General features: G+C 36.1%; 2 protein-coding genes across 2 annotated transcripts; one reads left to right on the top strand and one right to left on the bottom strand.

Annotated features, from left to right (window-relative positions):
- Positions 1-2,141: 2,141 nt before the first annotated feature.
- On the top strand, positions 2,142-8,059 carry LOC115695772 (beta-galactosidase 5). Its single transcript, XM_030622847.2, has 18 exons — positions 2,142-2,639; positions 2,751-2,846; positions 2,939-3,051; positions 3,139-3,205; positions 3,366-3,458; positions 3,603-3,746; positions 4,232-4,320; positions 4,411-4,516; positions 4,608-4,695; positions 4,791-4,909; positions 5,164-5,328; positions 5,941-6,119; positions 6,213-6,322; positions 6,419-6,528; positions 6,632-6,742; positions 6,834-7,150; positions 7,236-7,554; positions 7,667-8,059. Exons 1-18 carry the CDS (start codon positions 2,463-2,465, stop codon positions 7,793-7,795), a joined length of 2,532 nt encoding a protein of 843 aa, XP_030478707.2. The 5' UTR covers positions 2,142-2,462; the 3' UTR covers positions 7,796-8,059.
- A 5,092-nt stretch (positions 8,060-13,151) lies between these two features.
- On the bottom strand, positions 13,152-14,360 carry LOC133039382 (uncharacterized). Its single transcript, XM_061118268.1, has one exon. It carries the CDS (start codon positions 14,358-14,360, stop codon positions 13,152-13,154), a length of 1,209 nt encoding a protein of 402 aa, XP_060974251.1.
- Positions 14,361-23,247: the final 8,887 nt, after the last annotated feature.

Genomic DNA, 23,247 nt, shown 5'->3' with positions numbered 1-23,247 from the left:
AAATATTATTCTTAATAAAGAATTATCAATATGTCTATTTTTACTCATAATCAAATATTAGTCAAACAAATTTTTATATACACAATAAAAAATACAACTTGATGATTAATGCAATTAATATGTATACTATCAAGAGATAACTACAACTAGTGTAAATAGTAATATATATATTATTGTGATTCACTTTCACATGGGTAAGAAAGAATTAGGGAGATAATAATAATGGTAGTAACTAACTAATAATACTCCAAATTTATTTTTTATTTTCTCAAAATAATTAAAAAAAAAATACACTAAGTCCAATGAGATTGTGGGGTCAAAGTAGTACACTACTATCACATGGTATGTTAACAATTACACAAGACTCCATTTTTTTCTTTCTAAAAGGTAAAATCTTTCTATGGACAAAGCCTTAAAAGTAACAATTCAAGGATCCTATGTCATTTTCTAATTACTATTCTTGGTCTATTTACTTCACTCCTTCAACATCAATTTGTTTTGACTTGAAAATAATTCCCTCTTTTTTTTTTCTTTCTTCTTTTTAATTTTTTGATTGTGGTGAAAATTTGAAGAAGAATGACATAATGTAACAAGAGAATTATATAGTCAACTTTGATATGAAAATGAACTTTGAAAAGGCATTCTATTTCATCATTGTATTTGTTATGCTAGCAAAGAAAAATGTGAGGAAATGAAAAAGAAAATAAATAAATAAAAAAGTTGTTTGCTCTAGGAAAAAAAAATATTTTTTTTCAGATTATTTTATTTTTAAAGTGGAGCTGAAAATAAAATTAAAAAAGAAAAAAAAAATCTCTAAATTGGAGAATTGATTTTGTAAATAATGTGACTGAGATTACTATAGTAAAATACCTATAAAGTAAAATATTATCATTTCTATTCTTCATGACTATAATATCTCATATTAATTTCTTACCTACACATTTTAGTAGACAAATGCCACACACATTTTTTACCTGCAAAATTTATGTGTAAAAAATGCGACATCAAATAAAATATTTGTTGAAGTAGTGATATTTTCTAATTTGTGTACCCAAAGAAATTAAGAATAAGTTGAGGAATACTTATTTTTTGTTTATATTCTTATATTATATTTTATTAAAAGTATTGTCCAATATATTTGTATCTTGTACTTAAATTTAGTACATAACTTATATTAATTTAAATAAAATTAAAATAGATAAAATAAAATGTATATACAATATAATTTCTTAAAAAAATATTTTATATCTAAATAACGAATAAAATATCTTTATTGCTATATGGATTATAATTTTTTTTGATGTACTAAAAAAAATAAAAGAAATATTCCTTCAATAAAAACAAAATGGATTTTCCTACTAAAAATTTTCCAATATATATGTTGGATTATTGCATGGCATGCAGTGCAGTGCATGGGAAAAAACAAACAAAAAACTTGTGTATACAGTAAGTAATAACATTCATAATAATAAACACCATAAAAATGGTCCAGTCCACATCATGCTCTCTTACAATGTGTACATATATATAATAGGTTGTATTATGCATTTCGTTATTGAATTTTGAGAAAATAACAACATAACTATCTAAAATTTAAGTTTATAAACTATAAATTTAATGTTATTTTTTAGCTATATAAGTACATAATGTTTATAAAATTATATTTTTTTTCTTCTATTTTGCCAGTACAAATTATATTATTATTATCTTAAACAAAACATATTAAAGATTCAAATTCTAAATTATTATGTTTGGACTAAAACATTACTTCTAAATTTTCTTTTTTAATAAATTTAAAACAGAATTTTTACTTACGAGACTAAAAAAAATATAATTTTATAAATATTGAATAATTATGTCGTCAAAAAAAAATTATATAATTTATGTTGCCTATAATCAAAACTTTACATAATTGTACCCCTATTTACCCTTTAGATTTTAATGTCAAAGAGAAAAAGTTTATTACTTGGGTGGCATTGGTGACACTGATGAGAGAGTGAGAGAGACTTCACTTTTTTTTTTCTTTTTTTTGATTTAAGCGTTTATATATTACAACATGTTTTACCTGGGACTCGAACCCAGGACCTCCAACACTCACACACCCACCTATGGCCACTTGAGCTAGTCCCAAGTGGTTAAACTTTTTTTTTTTTTTCAGTGTTTTATGGACATTGCCCATTATAATATTCATATATATAACATATAATATCATGGTTTTTTGTCTTCATTATGGTGCATGACAGCATATGAGAGGTTTTTTCTTTTTCCTTTTCACAAGGCAATTGTGAGTGAGTGAGTGAGTGAGAAAGAGAGAGAGAGAGTGAGAGTGCTGCAGTGCATGGTTCAACACAAATGGTCTCTTCTTCTGATTTGTGAGTGGTGAATTACTTACCACATTCTCCATTTCTTCTTCTTCTTCTCTCTCCTTTTTCTAGAGAGAGAAAGAAAGAAAGAAAAAAGAAATGGAAACTAATAAGTCAGCTAACTATACCTGGTTCCTCCTCTGTTTATTAGCCTTTTTTCTAAGCTTTGAGCTAACACAAAGCAATGTTAGCTATGATAACAAGGCTCTTATCATTAATGGCCAAAGAAAGATTTTATTTTCTGGCTCTATACACTACCCAAGAAGTACTCCTCAGGTAAAGTTTTAATTTTTTCTTTTGGGTTTCAATCTTTACCATTTTTTATTAGTACCCTTTTGATGATTAGCTTTGAAAATGTGTTTTATGTATAAATTTTTCAAAATGCAGATGTGGGGTGGTCTTATACAGAAAGCTAAAGATGGTGGATTAGATGTTATAGACACTTATGTGTTTTGGAATCTTCATGAGCCTTCTCCTGGCAATGTATGTAATCAATTAATCCACTTTTTTCCTTAAATCTTTCTTCTATTTTTAATTTTTTCTTAATTTTATATATGGTTTTTTTTTCATTGTAGTACAATTTTGAGGGAAGAAATGACTTGGTTGGGTTCATCAAGACAGTTCAAAAAGCAGGACTTTATGTTCATCTTCGTATTGGGCCTTATATTTGTTCAGAATGGAACTTTGGGTAACAACATTTTTATCATTATTATTTTTATAAATTGCAAAGTTTTAATTTTGATTTGGTTCATAATTTTTGAAACCCATTTATTAGGGGATTTCCTGTTTGGCTGAAGTATGTTCCAGGCATTAGCTTCAGGACAGATAATGAGCCTTTCAAGGTTTGTCTAACTCTGTTATTTTTGTTTGTTTTGGTCATATATAAGAAGAGACAAGAAAATAAAATGGGACCATTTGATTTTTTCATAAAATGTTAAAGAACATAACACATATACATATATATATGTAGTTTTTAACTATTCTCATTTTTTCAATTTACAGTCAGCCATGCAGAAATTTACCCAGAAAATTGTCCAAATGATGAAAGATGAGAAGTTGTTTCAATCTCAAGGTGGTCCCATAATCCTTTCTCAGGTAATAATAATAATAATAATAATAACAATATTGTGTAATGCCTTTTTTTTTTTGTTTGTTTTTCCTTAAAGTTTGTATTTCTATAGCAAACAAAACCATTAATTAATAACCATATAATTAATGTGTTTTGCTTTATTTGTACAGATTGAGAATGAATATGAACCAGAAAGGAAGGAGTTTGGGGCTGCTGGCTATGCATATATGACTTGGGCTGCAAAGATGGCTGTTGAAATGGGTACTGGTGTTCCATGGGTGATGTGCAAGGAAACTGATGCTCCTGACCCAGTGGTATATAACTTAATCGAATAATGATGTTTAATTAATCTCAACCACGCAATTAAAAGTGATGTGATTCTCGTTATTCAAACATTTCAACTTAATGATAGAGCGTTGCTATTGGGCACTAGTGGTGCTTAGCACCTTCTAGATGTGTCACTTTGCGATTGGCTAGCGATACAATCTAAAATCAATTACATTAAACTATATGGGACTCGATATTTAATTATACCAATAGCGATATTGACACGTAGGAAGGTAACTTAATGATGTTCTCTCATTCTTTTTTGGCAATGGAAGCAGTTATGAAGCTTTAAATTGATCTTGTGAATGTATTTATAGCTGACAACTAAAGTATTCATATGATATTTAATGCTAAAGAAAACACTGTTTAGTTAAGGAAATGGAAGTTGGTGGTTGGTGAATTTCAATATCTCTTAAAATTTCCTTTAACTAACTAACTAACTAATTTGACTGCATTTCCTTTTTGTGAACAGATAAATACTTGCAATGGTTTTTACTGTGACTATTTCACTCCAAACAAGCCTTACAAACCGAATCTTTGGACTGAGGCTTGGACTGGATGGTAATTTGTTTTAACATCTTCCAAACCATTTTGTACTACAATACAAGACACATTTGTTTTTAACTATGTTATTGGTTTTTACTGGTAAAGGTTTACAGAATTTGGTGGCCCAATTTACCGACGCCCTGTTCAAGATTTGGCGTTTGCGGTTGCTAGGTACATTCAAAGGGGAGGCTCCTTTGTGAATTATTACATGGTTAGTTGATGAGTTACTACATTCATGGAAGATGTCACTTTTTTTTTAATGTAATACCGAATTTAACTTACTAGGTTTATGTTTACTTCAGTACCATGGAGGAACCAACTTTGGAAGAACTGCTGGAGGCCCTTTTATCACTACCAGCTATGATTATGATGCTCCAATTGATGAATATGGTGAGTAATGTTTATGTTGGAATTTCATATCTAATGTTCTTCTCTTCCTTTGACTTTTCTAACTATTGGTTTCTTCATGATTATTGTTTTAATAGGCTTGATAAGGCAGCCAAAGTATGGTCACTTAAAGGATCTTCACTTTGCTGTTAAACTATGCGAAAAAGCTCTACTCAATGCTGATCCTACCGTCTCATCGTTAGGGAATTATGGAAAGGTTTGCAGCTTCTTCTAGGACATATTGAGAGAGAAAATCAAGTTAAAATGTATTAGCAGCAGCTTAGGCCTTAACCATTAACAGCATTTTATGAAATTAGTGATTATGATCATACCCCATCAATCAAATTGTTCATGGTATTGTTTGATGAGGTTTCTCAGACACAATCTTTACCGAAAACAATTATTTCGGTTCTAGCTATCTAAACTCCTTGCTTTTCTAAACTAAAAGCAACTCTATACTTCAATTTTCAGGCATATGTTTTCTCTTCCAAGTCAGGAGGTTGTGCAGCTTTTCTCTCGAATTATAATCCGAAGTCAGCAACAAGGGTGACTTTCAACAACAAGCTATATAAGCTCCCACCTTGGTCCATCAGCATTCTTCCAGATTGTAAAACTGATGTGTTCAACACAGCCAAAGTAAGTTATGTGGATAATGTATAGTAGTTTCATAGCTTATCAATTAACTTCACTTCTATACTTGTTTTGCTTCTTTGGAATTGATTCTAATCTACTCGTCATAGAGAGTACCTGATAGGAATTTCCTATCATTTTGGGTATAATCAGTAGCAAGATAAAAGAAAATAGAGCCAAACAGTAGAAACAATAGGAAATAGCAAGTATATTGATATTAGAGTGACAAAGAGAACAAGTTTGCTGGGTATTCGAGAGACCCAGCTCTCTCCCAAGAGCTATAAGCTCACTTAACTAAATCATTCACACCCCAAAACCCTTCTATTACTCTCCTATATATACTATCTCAAAACTCCAATTACAATTACCCATATACCCTTTTTATTTATCCTAAGGCCTAACAGTACCACACTGATAATGTGTAAGAACATAATACTATAACAGGACTGACAGACTAAATGGGCCATAAGAAAACGATTAATTATTGAGCTTGATATAGGAACATAATACCATATCAGGGCTAGCCCGCTTTATCACAGGGTTGATCGTGTACTATATGTAAGATGCATTGGCTACTTCACTCATTGTCTATAACGGGCATCTGCCACTTCGTAACAGGTGAGAGTACAAATGACTCGAACGCAAATGTCGCCCTTGAAAGGTGCATTGTACTCATGGGAGACATTTAGTGAAGACATGTCTTCAGTGGATGAAGATACAAAAATCACAGCAGTTGGTCTCTTAGAGCAGTTAAATGTCACCAGAGACTCCACTGATTACTTATGGTACACAACAAGGTAAGATCAAATTATCTGTTTCCTTTCATAATGTAAGTTGAATTTTGAGTACATGAAACCTTGTATGAACATTCACTTTCATAATGCGTACAGTGTTGACATAAAATCATCTGAATCTTTCCTACGAAACGGGAAAAGTCCAACTCTTAATGTGCAATCATCAGGAGATGCCATGCATGTCTTTGTCAATGGACATCTTCAAGGTAAATTCCTTACCACTCAATTATGATATGACTTGTTGAAAGGAAAAATGATAGAGTTCCTAAATGTTAAATGTTGGTTGTATAATCTATTGACAGGATCTGCTCATGGGACAAGGGTGAACAAGAGATTCTCATTCACAGGAAACGTCAATCTTCGTTCTGGATTTAATAAAATCTCACTGCTCAGTGTAGCTGTTGGATTGCCGGTTAGTTATTTCTGCGAAATTTTCCAACAACAAATTTAGTATTTATGACACTCACTACTTGTTGAGGTAGTTTATTTTTTGTTTTGCCTGCTTGTTGTTGTAGAACAATGGTCCACATTTCGAGACACGACACACAGGGATCCTAGGTCCAGTAGTCCTTCAGGGACTTGATCAAGGGAAGATGGATATATCATGGCAGAGATGGTCATACAAGGTGTAATGATAATGATAATTCAATCCACTTTTCATTGTTTTTAGAACTCAGAACAAGTAAAGTCTCAACATGGGGTTATGTCTTTATGCAGGTTGGGCTAAAAGGAGAAGCAATGAATCTAGGCTCGCCCGATTCAACCTCTGCTGTTGATTGGATGAGTGGATCCTTAGTAGCACAGAAGCAACAACCAATGACATGGTATAAGGCATATTTTAATGCACCGAAAGGAGACGATCCTTTGGCATTGGACATGAGGAGCATGCAGAAGGGTCAAATATGGATTAATGGACAGAGTATTGGAAGATATTGGACTATAAATGCTAATGGAAATTGTAATGAATGCAGTTATGCCGGTACATACCGGCCTCCAAAGTGTCAGGTTGGTTGTAACCAACCAACTCAAAAATGGTAAATTTTTCTTAGAAAACATGATTATAGCACATACCTTTTTCATGTAATTTTGAAGGTATTTCTTTCTTATATGTTAACTCAGGTACCATGTTCCTCGATCTTGGTTGAAGCCGTCTAAAAATCTGGTGATTATCTTCGAGGAAATTGGTGGGGATGTATCGAAAATAGCTCTTGTGAAAAGATCAGTGACAACTATTTGTGCCAAGGTTTCTGATAAATGGCACACCAAAAGCAATGGTGATCAAGATGAGCTATTCGAGCCTAATATCAACCTACATTGTAATGCTGGATATTCCATTTCCGCCATTAGTTTTGCAAGCTTTGGTACTCCAACTGGAAGCTGTGGAAGCTTCCAGAATGGAGCCTGTCATGCCCCAAACTCTCTTGATGTCTTACAAAAGGTAATTCAGAAACTATCTTTGTCTTAAAATTCTACTAATCATGGATTTTCACATTCCTTAAATCATATGCAAATTGGATCCTAATCTCTTGTTTGTTGTATTTTGTTTTCAGAAATGCATTGGTCAGCAGACATGTTCGGTGACTGCATCGAGCTCCAACTTCGGTGCAGATCCTTGTCCAAATACACCAAAGAGATTATCAGTTGAAGCTGTATGTTCTCCTAATGAAATCAATTCATGAGAGTATGAAGAAGCCAAGAGAGTTAATTCCAAAAAGTTGGAATTAACAACATATCAAGGCATTAGATAAAATGTGTAAGCTAAGGGTTTGATTTGCTTTACTTAATGGTTCCAACACTTTCTTGTTACCCAAGAAAGATTACATTACCCAAAAAAAAAAAAATGAAGAAAAAAAAGGGTAAATGAAAATTGAATGTGGAAAAATTCCCATGTTGAACTCATTGAGAAGAATCACAATGCAAATTGCAGCCTATTTGAGCTTTCATGATGTTGTTATATGCCTCTCTCATGATCAAGATTGAATCTTTTTGAGAAAAGAAGAATGCCCTTATGAGCACAATTCATTATGACATTCAAAATATTTGTGTCCATACTTTTTTTTTAACGTAAGAGGAATAGAATTAGGTGTAGGACCATACAAGAGTACCCCAACCCTTTTGAAATTGACTTTGTTGAATGTGGATTTTTGTTTGTAAAATCCCTATCTAAGAATACACTAATTGAGAAGTCTATATAGAGGTTCACTAAAATATTTAAAATATCAAATATCAAATGTAACAACAATAACAATAAATAATATTTGCACTAGGATTCTTTTCAAACTTTTTCTCTATAGCACAAAGTCTCATATTCTATCGAATTTTTTTAATTCGAATCTCGTTATTGATGACATTCAAAGTTTTTTCAAGATTTGCTTGAAAAAAATCTTAATTCCGTGTTCTTGATCGATTACTAAGCTTTGATTTGTGGTGTTTCAGAATTGGAGTAGGGCTATAGATCACATCGATTTATTGGACTTGAACCAATATATATCTCGGTGTTATTTTCTTTGTTTTTCTGTTCTAATTATTTTCTGGTTTTTTTCTTACTCTATACATTCTTATTTTCTTCCAATTATTGTGTGTGATTTGTTAGTCTTGTCACGACTAATTGTTTGATTGTTTAAAATTTTGATAATTTAATTCTGCACCTTTAGTTATAATTATTTCATAGAAATTATTCTTAAATAGAAGTTCTACTATAAAAAAAAAAAATTTAAAAAATAAAAAGTATTTTTGCATGATAATTATTTTTTTTAAAAAAAATAACCTAACACCTTGAATCACATCACAAAGAATAGTACTTTTTTTGTGCTTGACTTTTAACTTTATTTTAGTGATTTTTGTGATCAGATTCTAATAATTTCTAAAATATAAGTTTCTAAAAATATAGTACATTTGAATTATTTTAGTTTGTTTCCATTAAATTATTTTTTTTTTTTTTGAAATGAAATATCAACTTCATTGAATTAATAGCATTCTGAATACAAGAGAGCCTTTAGATCGGCCCAAGCGTTATGAACGAAAATGCTACAACCAGAGGAAAATCGAGCATGCCTAGCAATAGCATGAGCAACTCGATTTGCTGATCGTTTAATAAATCTTATTTTAACATTAGGTAGAGAAGTCAGTAAATGACAACAGTCCTGAATAATCAAACCAAAAATGGAAGACATTCTCTGCCCGCTTCGGATCGCTTGGACAGTGAGAAGGCTATCTATCTCAAGCTCTACGTTGTGCCAATTTGTGGTCTTAATCCAGCTAAGAGCTTCTTTGATTCCCAGAGCTTCCACAACTTCAGGTGAGTAAGAACCGGCCTTGTAGCTCGTCTTTGCTTCCAAAAGGTTGCCCATATCATTTCTTGCAACTATACCGAACCCATAGTAGTTCTCATGATGAAAAAGAGCAGCATCCACGTTAACCTTGATGTGATTTATAGCGGGTTTAGACCAAAGCTCAGCCCCATCATCACCATTATAGAGAGATAGCGATGATAAGGCAAAAGTATCTTGAGCTTTTCTCCAATGATCAAGTGTGGTGGAGGCTGAAGCTAGAACATCATTAATAGTGCATTTACGTTTCTTCCAAACAACCTGGTTCCGGGATTTCCATAAGGCCAAGCAAGCATAGAGGCACGGCAAACAAAATCTAAATCACAAACTTGCATCAAATTATCAAGCCAATTGCCAAAACTTGAAGGGGCGGCAACATTGATTGGCCAACCGAAAAGGGACCAACAAGCTTTGGCAAAATCGCATGTAAGAAGCGAGTGAATAGCGGTTTCAGGATGCATGTTGCAAACAGGACATTGACTTGAAATGGGCACATGTTTGGTGACAAGATTTACACAAGTGGGAAGGGAATCGGAGATGACACGCCACAGAAAATTTAATACCTTTGGTGGGATTTTCAGATGCCATAATTTCCTCCAAAATCCCGAGTTATCAAGGGCTGGGGCTGCTGGTTTTTCTTTCTGCAGCAAGGTGTAGGCACTTCGCACCGTGAAGCAGCCTTTGTGGTCTGCTGTCCATGACCAGAAATCGGCCCCTGCCGATCGGCTCAATGGAATACCAAGGATAATGTTTGCCTCCTGAGTTGGAAAAAGATCTTTCACAACCTCTTCATCCCATTCACGCACATTAATTTTGAAAAGGGAGTTGACAAACTGGTTGTGTAGACTTGGATGATTGGACATTATGCATTTATCATGTAGATTCGGTAGCCAAGGAGTGCCTAAGATCGGAGTACTTAGACCATCACCAATTGTGCGAATAGCTCCAAGTCGAACTACATGTTTAGCTCCCCAAATGCTACGCCAGACGAAACTTGGATTATTACCAAGTTCAGCTGAAAGAAAATCGGAGTGAGGGAAGTATTTTGCTTTGTAAATTCTGGCAGCAAGAGAAGTTGGATTACACAGGAGACGCCATCCTTGTTTTGCGAGCATAGCAAGGTTGAAATCATGTAAGTGCCGGAACCCCATACCTCCTTCATCTTTAGGCTTAGCAAGACGATCCCATGACATCCAAATAATACCCCGTCCATTACTAGTTTTGGTTTTCCACCAAAAGCTCGCCATAAGTTTTTCTATTTCCTTACAAGTGCCAATTGGAATCAAAAAGACGCTCATAGCGTAAGTGGGCAGTGATTGTATAATAGTCTTTAGAAGAATTTCCTTCCCTGCCCGTGATAAAAATCTCCAATCCCAGCTATTCACTCGAGAAAGAACTTTGTTTTTAATGAAGCCAAGAATAGCATTTTTGTTGCGACCAATAATATTGGGAAGACCAAGGTAAAGGCTGCCTTCAGTAGCTTCATTCATATGGAGAGTAGAGCAAATGCGAAGCCTAGTTGTGCCATCCGTATTGGGGCTGAAAAATATTGATGACTTTGATGGATTAACCTTTTGGCCAGAAGCACTTTCAAACAACTGAAGGAGATTATTGATGTTAACGGCTGCATTCTCACTGGCTTGGCAGAAAAAATAACTATCATCTGCAAACAACATATGAGATATTGATGGAGCACGATTAGCAACCCGGCAGCCTTGTAAGATTCTATCAGTTTCAAACTTTTTAATAAGGGCAGAGAGACCTTCAGCACACATAATAAACAGATAAGTCGAGAGGGGGTCGCCTTGACGAATACCACGAGAAGGACAAATTGATTCAAGGATATGACCACCATGAACCACTTTGTATCGCACCGTTGAAACACAAGCCATAATCAAATCAACCCATCTACTAGCAAAACCCATTCGAACCATAACCGCTCTTAAAAAGCCCCATTCCACTCTGTCATAGGCTTTGCTCATGTCAAGCTTGAGAGCCATGAAACCTTTCTTGCCTTTTCTTTTGCGCTTCAAATAATGCATCACCTCAAAAGCTATCATAATATTATCGGAGATAAGCCGACCAGGTATGAAGGCACTTTGAGTTTCAGAGATGATATGGTCAATAAGATCCCGCATTCGATTAGCAAGCACTTTGGAGATGATCTTGTAAAGAACATTGCAGAGGGAGATTGGTCTAAGATCACTCATAGTGACAAAGTTCTTGTTCTTCGGTATCAAAACAAGATGGGTATCATTTAGACTAGCAGGAAGAACCCCAGAAACAAAGAAATCTTTCACAACTTGAATTACATCAGAACCCATAACTTGCCAATGATGTTGAAAAAAGCCAGGACACATACCATCAGGACCGGGTGCTTTATCAGGATGCATAGAAAACACGGCCGACTTTACTTCCTCATCTCGAATTGGTTGTAGCAAAGCATCATTTTGAGAAGCACAAACCGAAACACTTATGTTATCAATGACCTGTTGGGATGAAGTATTGGACGATTGGAAGAGATTGAAAAAATAATCATTGATTACATGATCAATGCCTGTTGTCCAATTCCTCCAAACACCATTTACATCTTGTAACTGTTGAATCTGATTTGATCTTTTCCTTGCACTGGCAGTGGCATGAAAATACTTGTTATTTTTATCCCCCGAATGAAGCCAATATTGCTTTGATCTCTGCTTCCAATACACTTCTTGTTGAGCAAGAATTTCAAAGTAATTGGTTTTTTCAATGACATAACTTTCCACATCGGCTGGAGTAGAAGAGTGTTTCAAATTGGCAAGAAGCTTCTTACTCTTAGAAAGCCGTGATTTAAAATTACCAGAGATTGAACTTCCCCATTTAACTAACTGCTTTAGGCAAATGGCAAGCTTATCTGTAAGCTGAATATGATGACTTGAGTGCCATATATCAGCAACAAGTTGAGCACAAAACGGTTCTCTATTCCAGGAATTTTCATAACGAAGTAAAGCAAAAGAGTTTCCACTATCCATAGAAGCAGGTACAAGAAAAATAGGGGAATGATCAGAGGATGAAAATGCCAAATTAGTAAGTGATACCTCATTAAACATGTCCAACCATTGTTGAGTAACCATGGCTCTGTCAAGGCGAATTTCCACACTTCTAGACGTCCCTCGGCTGCGTTCCCATGTAAATTGATAACCACGAAGCTCCAAATCAATAAGGTGGCAGTCGGTTACAGCTTCCTGGAAACCAGAAATCAAAGAAGCTGGGTAAGGTCTCCCTCCTTTCTTGTCCTCACTGCTAATAATATTGTTGAAGTCTCCTATCACACACCATGGGAGTCCGGATTTAGCGGCCATAGAACGAAGTTGATTCCAAGAATGAAATCGTAAGCTCCTGTTTGGTTCTCCGTAAAAACCAGAAAGTCTCCATTTAGCCGTCCCTGGGATTGTTACTTCAATATCAATGTGATTATTGGAGTAATTTTTGAGATGTGCTTCCTTAGAGATACGCCAAAACATGGCAAGCCCACCTTTCCTTCCACACACATCGACTGAGAAACAGCCCTCAAAGCCCACTTTTAATCTAAACCTTTCCACAACATTCTTAGTGCATAGAGTTTCACAGAGAAATAAAAATTTGGGTTTCTTTTGGACACATAAGTCAAAAAGGAATTGTTGGGCCCGTGGGTTCCCAAGCCCACGGCAATTCCAACTAATGGTACTCATGGCTCTTGGTGGGCTTGGAAACCAAGACCCACCATATCTGCGTTTTTTGAAATTACCACTGAAGTTGAATGATCAAGCTTTTTACCATCCTCTGTTTCCATTAAATCTTTTGTCAAAGTATCAGGCTCAGCACGTGAGAGAGTCATCAGACGTTTCCTTTTTAAATCAGAGATTTCAACAATCTCTTCACTATTAAATACAACTGAGGTGTCATTGACCAAGATAACATGCTCCTTTAAAGTTGATTGCTGATTCCCAATAGCACGGGATGGGGAATTAATATGAGAGATTTGTGGACATCCGTGAGGATCACAATTAGCAACATTCATTCCCCTGATTTCTGATGAAGCATTAACTGTAGGAGATTCTGGTGCCGATTGTCTCGCTGGTGTTGCTCCTTCCTTGCCTGAACGCAACCATGGAGAGGCTGTCAAGAAGCTCTGCCGCTTAGTCGGAGCCTTCATCTCTATGCTGTAAGGTTTGACAATTTTCTCAATGGGAGTATCGTATATCCTTTCACAGAATCTTTCAGTATGTCCCATAACGCCGCAAATGAAACAAAAGGTCGGAACTCTTTCGTATTTGAAATAAGCATAAAAAGCTTCTCCACTTCGACTGCGGAATTTCATTCGCCTTTTCAGAGAATCATATACGTTAACTCGAACACGAACCCTCAGATAATCACGCCATACACCTTGGAAATTATTGGGATCGGACTCAACATATTGTCCAATATAGCGAGCAGCTTCACGAATCGCCCATTCAGTTTTAAAACCAGTTCTTAATTCATGGATTTGAACCCACATGTCAAGCGTATTTATATTGATCGACCTTGGATTTTCACCTGGTTTAAGCCTCTCAATAAGAAGTTGTTTACGACCGTACGTCCATGGGCTACCATCAAGCACTCTTTGAATGTCTATCTCATGGTAGAACTGAAAGAGGAACCTATTCTGTTCCAATCTCTTAATAAAAATCCCTTTACCAGGCTTCCATAGATCAGCCATTATGTTTTGAAATATCTGGAAATCAGATACTTTTCCAGACAACAAACGGCCTATTAGGCACCATCTATCATCAAAGTTCAGGTCTTCTACTTCTTCACAATCGTCAGCCAATGATACCACATGTTCTTCCTCATCTTCTAAGCATATATCTGCCCACCTTTTCGACAGAGAAGAACCTTCATTACTGGAAAAGGCCATCACAGAGAATGAAATACCAATAAACAATCACCACCAATAGACAAAAACAAGCTTCACTCTACAGGGAGAGACAAAACACTCTCTACAGGGAGAGACAAAATTAGGTTAACATAATTCCTTTTATTTCCATTAAATTATTAAGAATTACATTAAAATCTACTTTTGGATCTAAATAATAATTCAAGGTAACTTGTGTGTTTAGCCATGAATCATGGCACAAAAATTACCATTGTAGTGTCTATATGATAAAAAATAAAATAAAATACTTATTTAAGGAAATTTAATCGAATAAAAATAAATTAAAAATTAATTGATTCTTGACTAAAAGTCAAATAATTTGCCATCAACAATAAATAAAATTTATATACAAAAAGAAAATTTATACTTTTGTCCCCCTATTCTACCAATTCTTCCACACTTTGTATTCTATTATAGGTTTAACTTTATTCCTCAACATGTGAAGATGGGTTAGCAATAAGAGCAAAATTTTCCATTGAAATCTCATTCATTTTCTTGGAAACCAAACAAAAAGGGACCTTTTGTTGACTTAATTGAGGAGATATAGTAAACCCTCTTTGGCTAGTAATTTTCCTTCAATTAGCAAATGCCCTTTATTTAGATTATTTTAAATCCAACGGCTGTGATTCAATCTTCAGTGCCAAAAAAAGAGCTTAAAGTCAACAGGCCAACCCCACTTGATACTCTTTCTTAGTATAAAATTTCATTAAAGTCACAAAAATAAATGAAAGGCATATATTGTATCTACACAAATATGTATAAATGTATATACTTAACTTTGGGGAAAGTATCCAATGTGTTGTTGTGTATTCACATGCAATAGTTCCAACCAACCATTGATTTTTAATTATAGACACTTAAATTATACAATTTTCTTTTTTCAATCTTTAATACAACAATATTTTTAATCGTATATATAGATAATTTTAAGTAAAAATCGTGTTACTTTTTTTTTAATTCACATAGTTTAGTTTTACTAGTACATCATGTTACTTTCTTTATTACATTTGTTTTGAGTAAATTTACACTGCAACATTTAAAGAGTTATTTTAATAAATTTTCAAAAAAATTTAGTTCAATTTTTTTTTATGTTCTATATACATTATAATTATTTAAAATTACTTATAATTTTTTTTTTTTTTTTGAGAACAAGGACTTTCATTAAACCAAACTACCGATTACAAGGAAATGGCAAGTCACGATCAATAGCGTGACGAGCACAAGGGGGAGAAACCCCAATCCACATAGCACTAACTTTGTTAACCAAAGCATAATTGGCTAATACATGAGCTACGACATTAGCTTCCCTAAACACAAATTGCAACCCACTAACAGAACCATGCTGAAGCAATCATTGGATCTCCATAAGAAGACCATCTTCCTCTCGACAACCCACCTCCTCACCCTGCAGAATTCGCACCGCCTGCAGACAATCCGTCTGCACATGAAACCGTGGCAGCCGGCATTGTATACCAGCTAACAGCCCCTCCCGGATGGCCATAAGCTCAGCCACTAACGGTGACCCAACAAAACGAACAGCAGTAGCAGAGGCAAAACGAACCATTCCCCTCTCATCCCGAACCACTACACCAGTTGACGCACCAGCCCCTTGCAAGGAAACCCCCCATCAACATTCACGGCAAAACACCCAGCAACAGGCAACTCCCAACGCTGGTTTTGCCGAGCCCCACCCCCGTGAATCCGCCCAACACCTTGCTGAAAATCCTGAACGTACTTCCCACACCACTCCACCATGTCCCCGGGCTTAGGAGGATAACCCCCATGAACATACTTATTACGGACCGACCACAGATGCCATGAAACAACAAGAAGAAAATCAAACGTGGGAGGGGAACAAACCTTTTGAAGCTGTTGGAAAGCTAACATCACATCACTGGATCTAACCTTAACCACTTGATCCCATAAACCACATGTTTTCCACACCTCCTTACTCCATGAACAATCCCACAAGACATGAGCACCCTCCTCTAGCCATCCTCCCTTACATCGTGGACATGTAGGCACCACCGAAATGCCTCGCTTAGACAAAGCATAATTCGTTGGAAGCCACGAGTGACATACCTTCCAAACAAAATGCTTAACTTTTGGTGGCACCTTCGATTTCCACAAAAACTTCCACCACCGTTCCTTCTCCTTATCATTTGATTGATGAGAAACCTCTCGCATATCATGGGCCAACCGATATCCACTACGCACCGTATACTCCCCATTCTTAGAGTAATGCCACATAATTTTATCCTCCACACCCCACGGCCCACTTGGCAAATTCAAAATCAGCTCAGCATCTTCCTCATTAAAATGTGCCTTGATAAACCCTTCATCCCAACCCCCATCCGCCAGCTTCAAATCCACCACATATAACTCATGTGGAAACTCCGGCTTATCATACACACAGAATGTGACCGGCCGAGGCAACCATGGATCATTCAACACTCGGACCCCATTCCCATCCCCAATCCGCCACCGATACCCCTTTAAAAGAAGTTTTTTCCCCCACATCATACTACGCCACATAAACGAGGAATGACTACCACACTTAGCATCCAACACACTCACACCAGGATAATAACAAGCCTTTAAAACCCGACTGCTAAGTAATGTGGGAGACCGTAAACACCGCCAAACTTGCTTTGCCAAAAGCGCCTGATTAAACAACCCCAAGTCTCTGAATCCCAAACCTCCCTTCTCTTTCGGTTTACACATATAATTCCATTTACACCAATGAACTTTCTTTTGGCGAGCCGATGATCCCCACCAAAACCGGGCAGCCATACTATGCAAGCTCTTTATAGTGCTCTTTGGTAGCTGAAAACAACTCATTGTATATGCCGGCATAGCTTGAAGGATAGCTTTAATAAGAACCTCCTTACCAGCCACCGAAAACATAGACCCCTTCCAACCACGAACCTTTTGCCAAACTCTATTCTTAATAACCTCAAATAGCTCCTTTTTGCTTCTCCCAACAAACGACGGAAGTCCCAAATACTTACCATAATTATTAACCACCTTCACATCCAACAAAGCAGCTAACCGACTCCGAAGACTTCTATCAACCAATGCCCCAAAACACATCTCAGACTTGGTAAAATTGACCGCCTGACCAGACGCCGTCGTATACTTATCCAACAGGTTCTTGAAACGACCACACTCCACCAAAGAGGCATCAAAAAATACCAAACTGTCATCCGCAAAAAATAGATGAGAGACTTGCAACCCTTGACGACCAAATGATAGCCCATGGATCCGCCCCGCCACTTCCTCCTTATTAATTAAACAAGAAAATGCTTCAGCACAAAAGAGAAACATAAAAGGCGAGAGAGGGTCACCCTGCCTTAAACCTCGCTTAGGAACAACCTTGCCACACACTTCCCCATTAATAATAAAGGAAAGCGTTACCGAAGTCAAACAACTCAAAATCTTTTGTACCCAAGCCTCGGCATACCCAAGCTTCCTCATGACTTCCGCTATGAAATACCATTCAACTCTATCATATGCTTTAGCCATATCAAGCTTCAAAGCCACCTTCGTTCCATTCCCAAATCTATTCTTTCGCATACAATGCAAACCCTCAAACCCGACTATAGCATTATCATGAATAACTCTTCCTTTGACAAATGCACTCTGCGATTCTGAAATAACCAGCCCCAACGATCTTCGAAGACGATTAGACAAGCACTTCGAAACGATTTTATAGATAACATTGCAAAGGCTAATCGGCCTAAACTCCTCCATACGTTTCGGCTTTTCCACTTTCGGAATTAAAGTGATAAGAGTCTCATTCAAACTTGCCACCTCCGCCGCATCATTCAAAATACTAAGAGACACGGAAATAACATCCTCTTTCAATTTCTCCCAAAATCGTTGATAAAACAATGCAGGCAGCCCATCTATACCCGGCGCTTTAGATGGAGTCATTTCCTTCACCGCAGAAACCACTTCCTCAGTCGTAAAAGGCACCAATAATTCATCATTCATAGGTTCAGTAACTCGCCTAGGAATAGCTTCAAGCACTTCCTCAATCACATCCTGTTGAACGTCAGTGGCGGCGAACAAAGAAGAAAAATATTCACATACAATACCTTCTAAAGCCCCTTGTCCCTCCCTCCAAATCCCCGTCCGATCAAACAAACCAACTAGTGCATTTTTCTTCTTTCTCCCCGAAGCTTTACGATGAAAATACTTCGTATTTTGATCCCCACACTTCAACCAAAGAGCCCGACTCCGTTGACGCCAATACACCTCATCCTTCTCCAACAACACATTTAGCCTCCTCTCTTGCTTTTTTATTTCAAGCCATATATTCGGCTGCTGGACCTTAGACAATTCACTCAAAACCTTTTTTGCCTTACTCATTTCCTCATTCAACTCCTTCTTCTTTTTAAAGTTCCATTGTTTCAACTTAACCCCACACTTTGCCGACTTCCTCTTAAATCCACTAGCCGAACCCAAAACACCCTCCCCTTCCCAAACACTATCAACAATAGCTTTGCACTCATCCTCCTCACACCAAGCTTCCTCAAAATGAAACCGACTACGGCGACCCCTACGTATACCATCACCCACAATGCATCCAATCGGCAAATTCACAACCAAAGCACGGTGGTCCGACTCCCACCAATCAAGTACGTTAACATCCGCCCCATCAAACATATCTAACCATTCCACATTACATAGAGCCCTATCCAATCTTTCCATGACCCCGGTGTCCCTATGACCATTACACCATGTGAGTTCCGATTTACAAGAACAAAAATCAATTAATTGGCAAGTATCAATGACCTCTCGAAAATCTTCCATGGCCCTAGGACATTTCATTCGACCCCCAACTTTTTCCGAAAGACTAACAATCTCATTGAAATCACCAATACACAACCACGCCCCTGCGCATAACCCCGCAATATATTGCAATAATTCCCATGAAAACTTCCTTTGTTGCTTATCCGGATGCCCATAGAAACAAGTGAGATACCATGGTTGAAATCCCTCGCCAGTTACCACAGAAGTAATATGCCCAGGTGAGCTAGAGTCCACCCTTATACTTATGTCATCCTTCCACATTAAAAGCAATCCACCACTCAACCCCACCCGATCCACCACCCAATAATTTGGATACTGTAACACACTACAAACTCTCTCCGCTTGACTCCTACTCAATTTACTCTCCATCAGAAAAATAATACTCGGGTTAAATTCCCGAACATGGGACTGCAAAGCACGCAACGTCCAAGGGTTCCCAATTCCTTGGACGTTCCAACTTAGTAGATACATTAGGCTCGGCGGCCCTGCTCCGCAGGGCTCGCCGCTTCAGCATTGAAAACAAGAGGAGGTAAATCAAGAGAAGAAGAAATACCAACCTCAGCCATAGCATCTATTGCAAAGACCTCAGACCCATAAACAGAGCCATTAGTAGCGCCTTCACCCGCTACTGATCGTGAATGGAGTACACCCTCACGATTTTTCTCCTTATGCGCCCCACGGGCCTTGTTTTTAATAGAAAGCCGCCGCCTGTGACTAACGCCACCCACCGAAGAGGCCTTTGCCATATCCACCTTCCCATGAGCAAAACCATTTTCTACATCAAGCACCACCTCCTTCCCTTTCAAGGATGAGCTCACTCCTCCACTGAGATCGGCCTCGCAATTTTGTGAAGAAAGCTCTTGACCACCACACTTTCTCTTTTTTTGATCAAGCACTCCATCAAGAGCCTCACAATAAACCTCTCGTGCAAAGAACTCCCCTTTTCTGGTTTTGTGGTTCTGTTCCACCGATGAAGAAGACCCTGGACAAGACTCTCTCAATTGATTATGAGGAAGCCCATCATTAATCAATGCTAGCCCAATTCTTTTAGTATCCACCTCATTAGCCCTTCCAATAGTTCGGCCCACATCTCCTAAATTCAAATTGGGCCTATCCACAGGCCCACTCCAAGCCACCTCATCACCCCCATTTATCCCACTACCCCCATTCACGCTACCCACGACTTCTTCAACCTCCTTCAACGGATAACTGCCCATCCCTTGCTCCACTACCATCGGAGCTCCGCCATTACCGCCACCCTCCCCCGACGAGAGAACGTCAGAAGACCGATTCCTATCCGCTGTAAAAAGCGTTGCTGCCCTGCCCCGCCGATCAACTTCAACATCGGACTGTACGTTCGTAGCTTCTTCAACCTGCCGGAGTTCAAACGCACGAAATCCATCAGCCATGGGATCTTCTTCCTTAAGCCAAGACCCATACTTAGGCACCAATCTTCCATCAACATCAGATTCCCTAACCAACTCTTGATCACATTCAGCTTGTTCATGGCCCCAAATACCACACTTAAAACAGAGTAATGGTAATTTTTCAAATTTAATTTGGACCCAAGCTTTACTACCATTGGAAGGAATGAACCTCCCCACAAAAATACTTCGCATCAATGGAAACCCAATTCGGACTCGCACATAGTTATTGAGAAAAACCTGCTGAGTGCTATTCCATTTGATATCCACCACTTCCCCCGCCATTGCACTGAATCGCTTGACATTATTGAGTGTAAAAACTTTCAGCGGAAACCCCCGAATCCTAACCCAAGAGAATACCTTATCCAATTTTGCATCTCGCCAATTGCCTGACCTCGGCCATTCTTCCAATATCAGGAACCCACCATTAAAAACCCAAATTACTTATAAATTTTTAATACGGTAAATTATTCGATTTTTTAAAAAAATTATAAATAGTATTAAATAATTACAACATATGCGATCATGAAAAAAAAAAAAAGTAGACTAAAATTTCTCCTAAATATCAAATAAATAAAAGGTCTGCCAAAACTACCCTTAAGGGGGTTTACTATAAAAATTACCTTAACTTTTTAATAATGAAAATACTCAAAAACGTTATATTTTTAACCTCCTATATGTTTCAATTGTTATATTTGAGAAGGTATGTTAAATACTATAACGTTAGAACTTAGAAGTAGGTATAAATTGAGATTTGGTAAAAATTTTATTGGGTGTGAGAATACTATTAAAAATTAAAATTTATTTAGAGTAATTTGTGACATAAATATTTAAATTTAGTTTTTGGTTATAGATAAATATTTAAGTTTAATTTTTGACGATAATAATATCCAAATTATATTTTTAGAACTTTTGTATGTACTTGGTCGTTAGGTGTCAAGTCATCATCCACGTGACAGTTTCTGATTGATCTAGGTCATTAAAATTTTAATTAAAATTAATTTAAATATACTAATAAGAAAATGACACGTGAATAATAATTTGACACGTAACAACCAGGTACTTACAGAAATTCTAAAAATATAATTTAAGTATTTATGGGAAGCCAAAAAAATTAAATTTAAATACACACACCACAAATTATTCTAATTTTATGGAAATTTTGCAACTTATCATTTTATTTTGACTTTCTTTCTCTATCAACGTCTCGATTTCTATATTTTTATATGCCTCCTAAAATTTCTTCTAAAGCTTGTTAAATATTTTTTATGAATTCTGTGGCTACGGGAGAATTTATCGATATTACCGATTAAATTTTTTTTTTCACATGTTTTCGAGGAATTAATTACTATTCCATCCCTTTACACAAAAGGGTTTATGATTATTCTATAACAGTGTTCTTTCTTATAGGGGACTAAAAATTGATGGTCTTTGGAGTAGGTGTAATGGTGAATAGAGTGAAAAGGATATTATCCAAAAAAATATGTGTAAGAGAGAAGTTTGAATTGTTTTGATGTTGTTGTGGAATGTCTGGCATAGCAAGAACTATTAGATGCATGATGATACTATTGTTCTTAAGGTACCATGCATTACTCTTATATAGTTTCTTTTTTTTTTTTTTTTGAAATCACTCTTATATAGTTTCATTTCATATATAAATATATATAAAAATTTGTGGTATATATATTTAAGTTTAATTTTTGGTTATAAATAAATATTTAAGTTTAATTTTCGGTTATAAATAAATATTAAAGTTTAATTTTTGGCTGTAATAATACCTATATTATATTTCTGAAACTTCGTAGGTACCTAACCATTAAATGTCAAGTCATTATCTACGTATCATTTTTTTATTGGTATATTTAAATAATTTTTTTAAAATAAAAATTTAATGACCTGGACCAATTAGGGATTACTTTACTATGTGCCAATTTACTTAACACTTAACATGCATGTACGTACATCAGTTTCTGAATTATAACTTAGATATTATTACTGCCAAAAATTAAACTTAAATATTTATTTATAACTGGGAGTCAATTTTAAATATTTATACCACAAATGACTCATATATATATATTTACGAGGGAATAGTTTCATTTCATATTAGTAGAGTAGTGATATATTGTTATTTTGTTTTGTGGATGTTTTGGAATCATTCTTGATATGTTAATGAGTTGGTGTGTAGTATGAAATGATATAAGCTATAACTCTAGTTCTTTGGGGTGTGTTGTTTCAGGACGTTATAGTTTTATTGTTTAAATATTTGGGGGCAGTTTTGTCCCATGTTGCTCGTTGACTTTAGCAGTTCATAGTTTGACAAAGCATGCTCTTCGTTTAGACGATGGGCTATCCATGTTCAATGAAGTTCTTACGTTATTTGTGGATGTCTGCATCGTAAATTCATGAGTAATTCTAATCACTACGTCAAAAAAAAAAATTAAAACCAAGCAACACACCTCTTAAATTTATCAAAATAAGAATTTTTTTTTTTTATATTGGAAGCCCAACTACCTCTTAAATTTATCAAAATGAGCAAAATAATCTTTATACCAAATTTTATAAATTTTTAGATTTAACCATTAAACATGCACAATTCCATAATACAAAATTCATTAATTGTAGTG

Source organism: Cannabis sativa, chromosome 6 (assembly GCF_029168945.1).
Source record: "Cannabis sativa cultivar Pink pepper isolate KNU-18-1 chromosome 6, ASM2916894v1, whole genome shotgun sequence".
In the NCBI taxonomy this organism is placed as follows: Eukaryota; Viridiplantae; Streptophyta; class Magnoliopsida; order Rosales; family Cannabaceae; genus Cannabis; species Cannabis sativa.
The sequence above is the reverse complement of the archived record's forward strand: the minus strand, read 5'-3'. Positions and strand labels throughout refer to the sequence as shown.

Coding starts and splice junctions, on each gene's coding strand:
- LOC115695772 (XM_030622847.2), top strand. CDS start 2,463: ATGGAAACTAATAAGTCAGCTAACTATACCTGGTTCCTCCTCTGTTTA. Junction 3,206..3,365: donor CAGATAATGAGCCTTTCAAG/GTTTGTCTAACT, acceptor TTCAATTTACAG/TCAGCCATGCAGAAATTTAC. Junction 3,747..4,231: donor CTGATGCTCCTGACCCAGTG/GTATATAACTTA, acceptor TTTTGTGAACAG/ATAAATACTTGCAATGGTTT.
- LOC133039382 (XM_061118268.1), bottom strand. CDS start 14,360: ATGGCCTTTTCCAGTAATGAAGGTTCTTCTCTGTCGAAAAGGTGGGCA.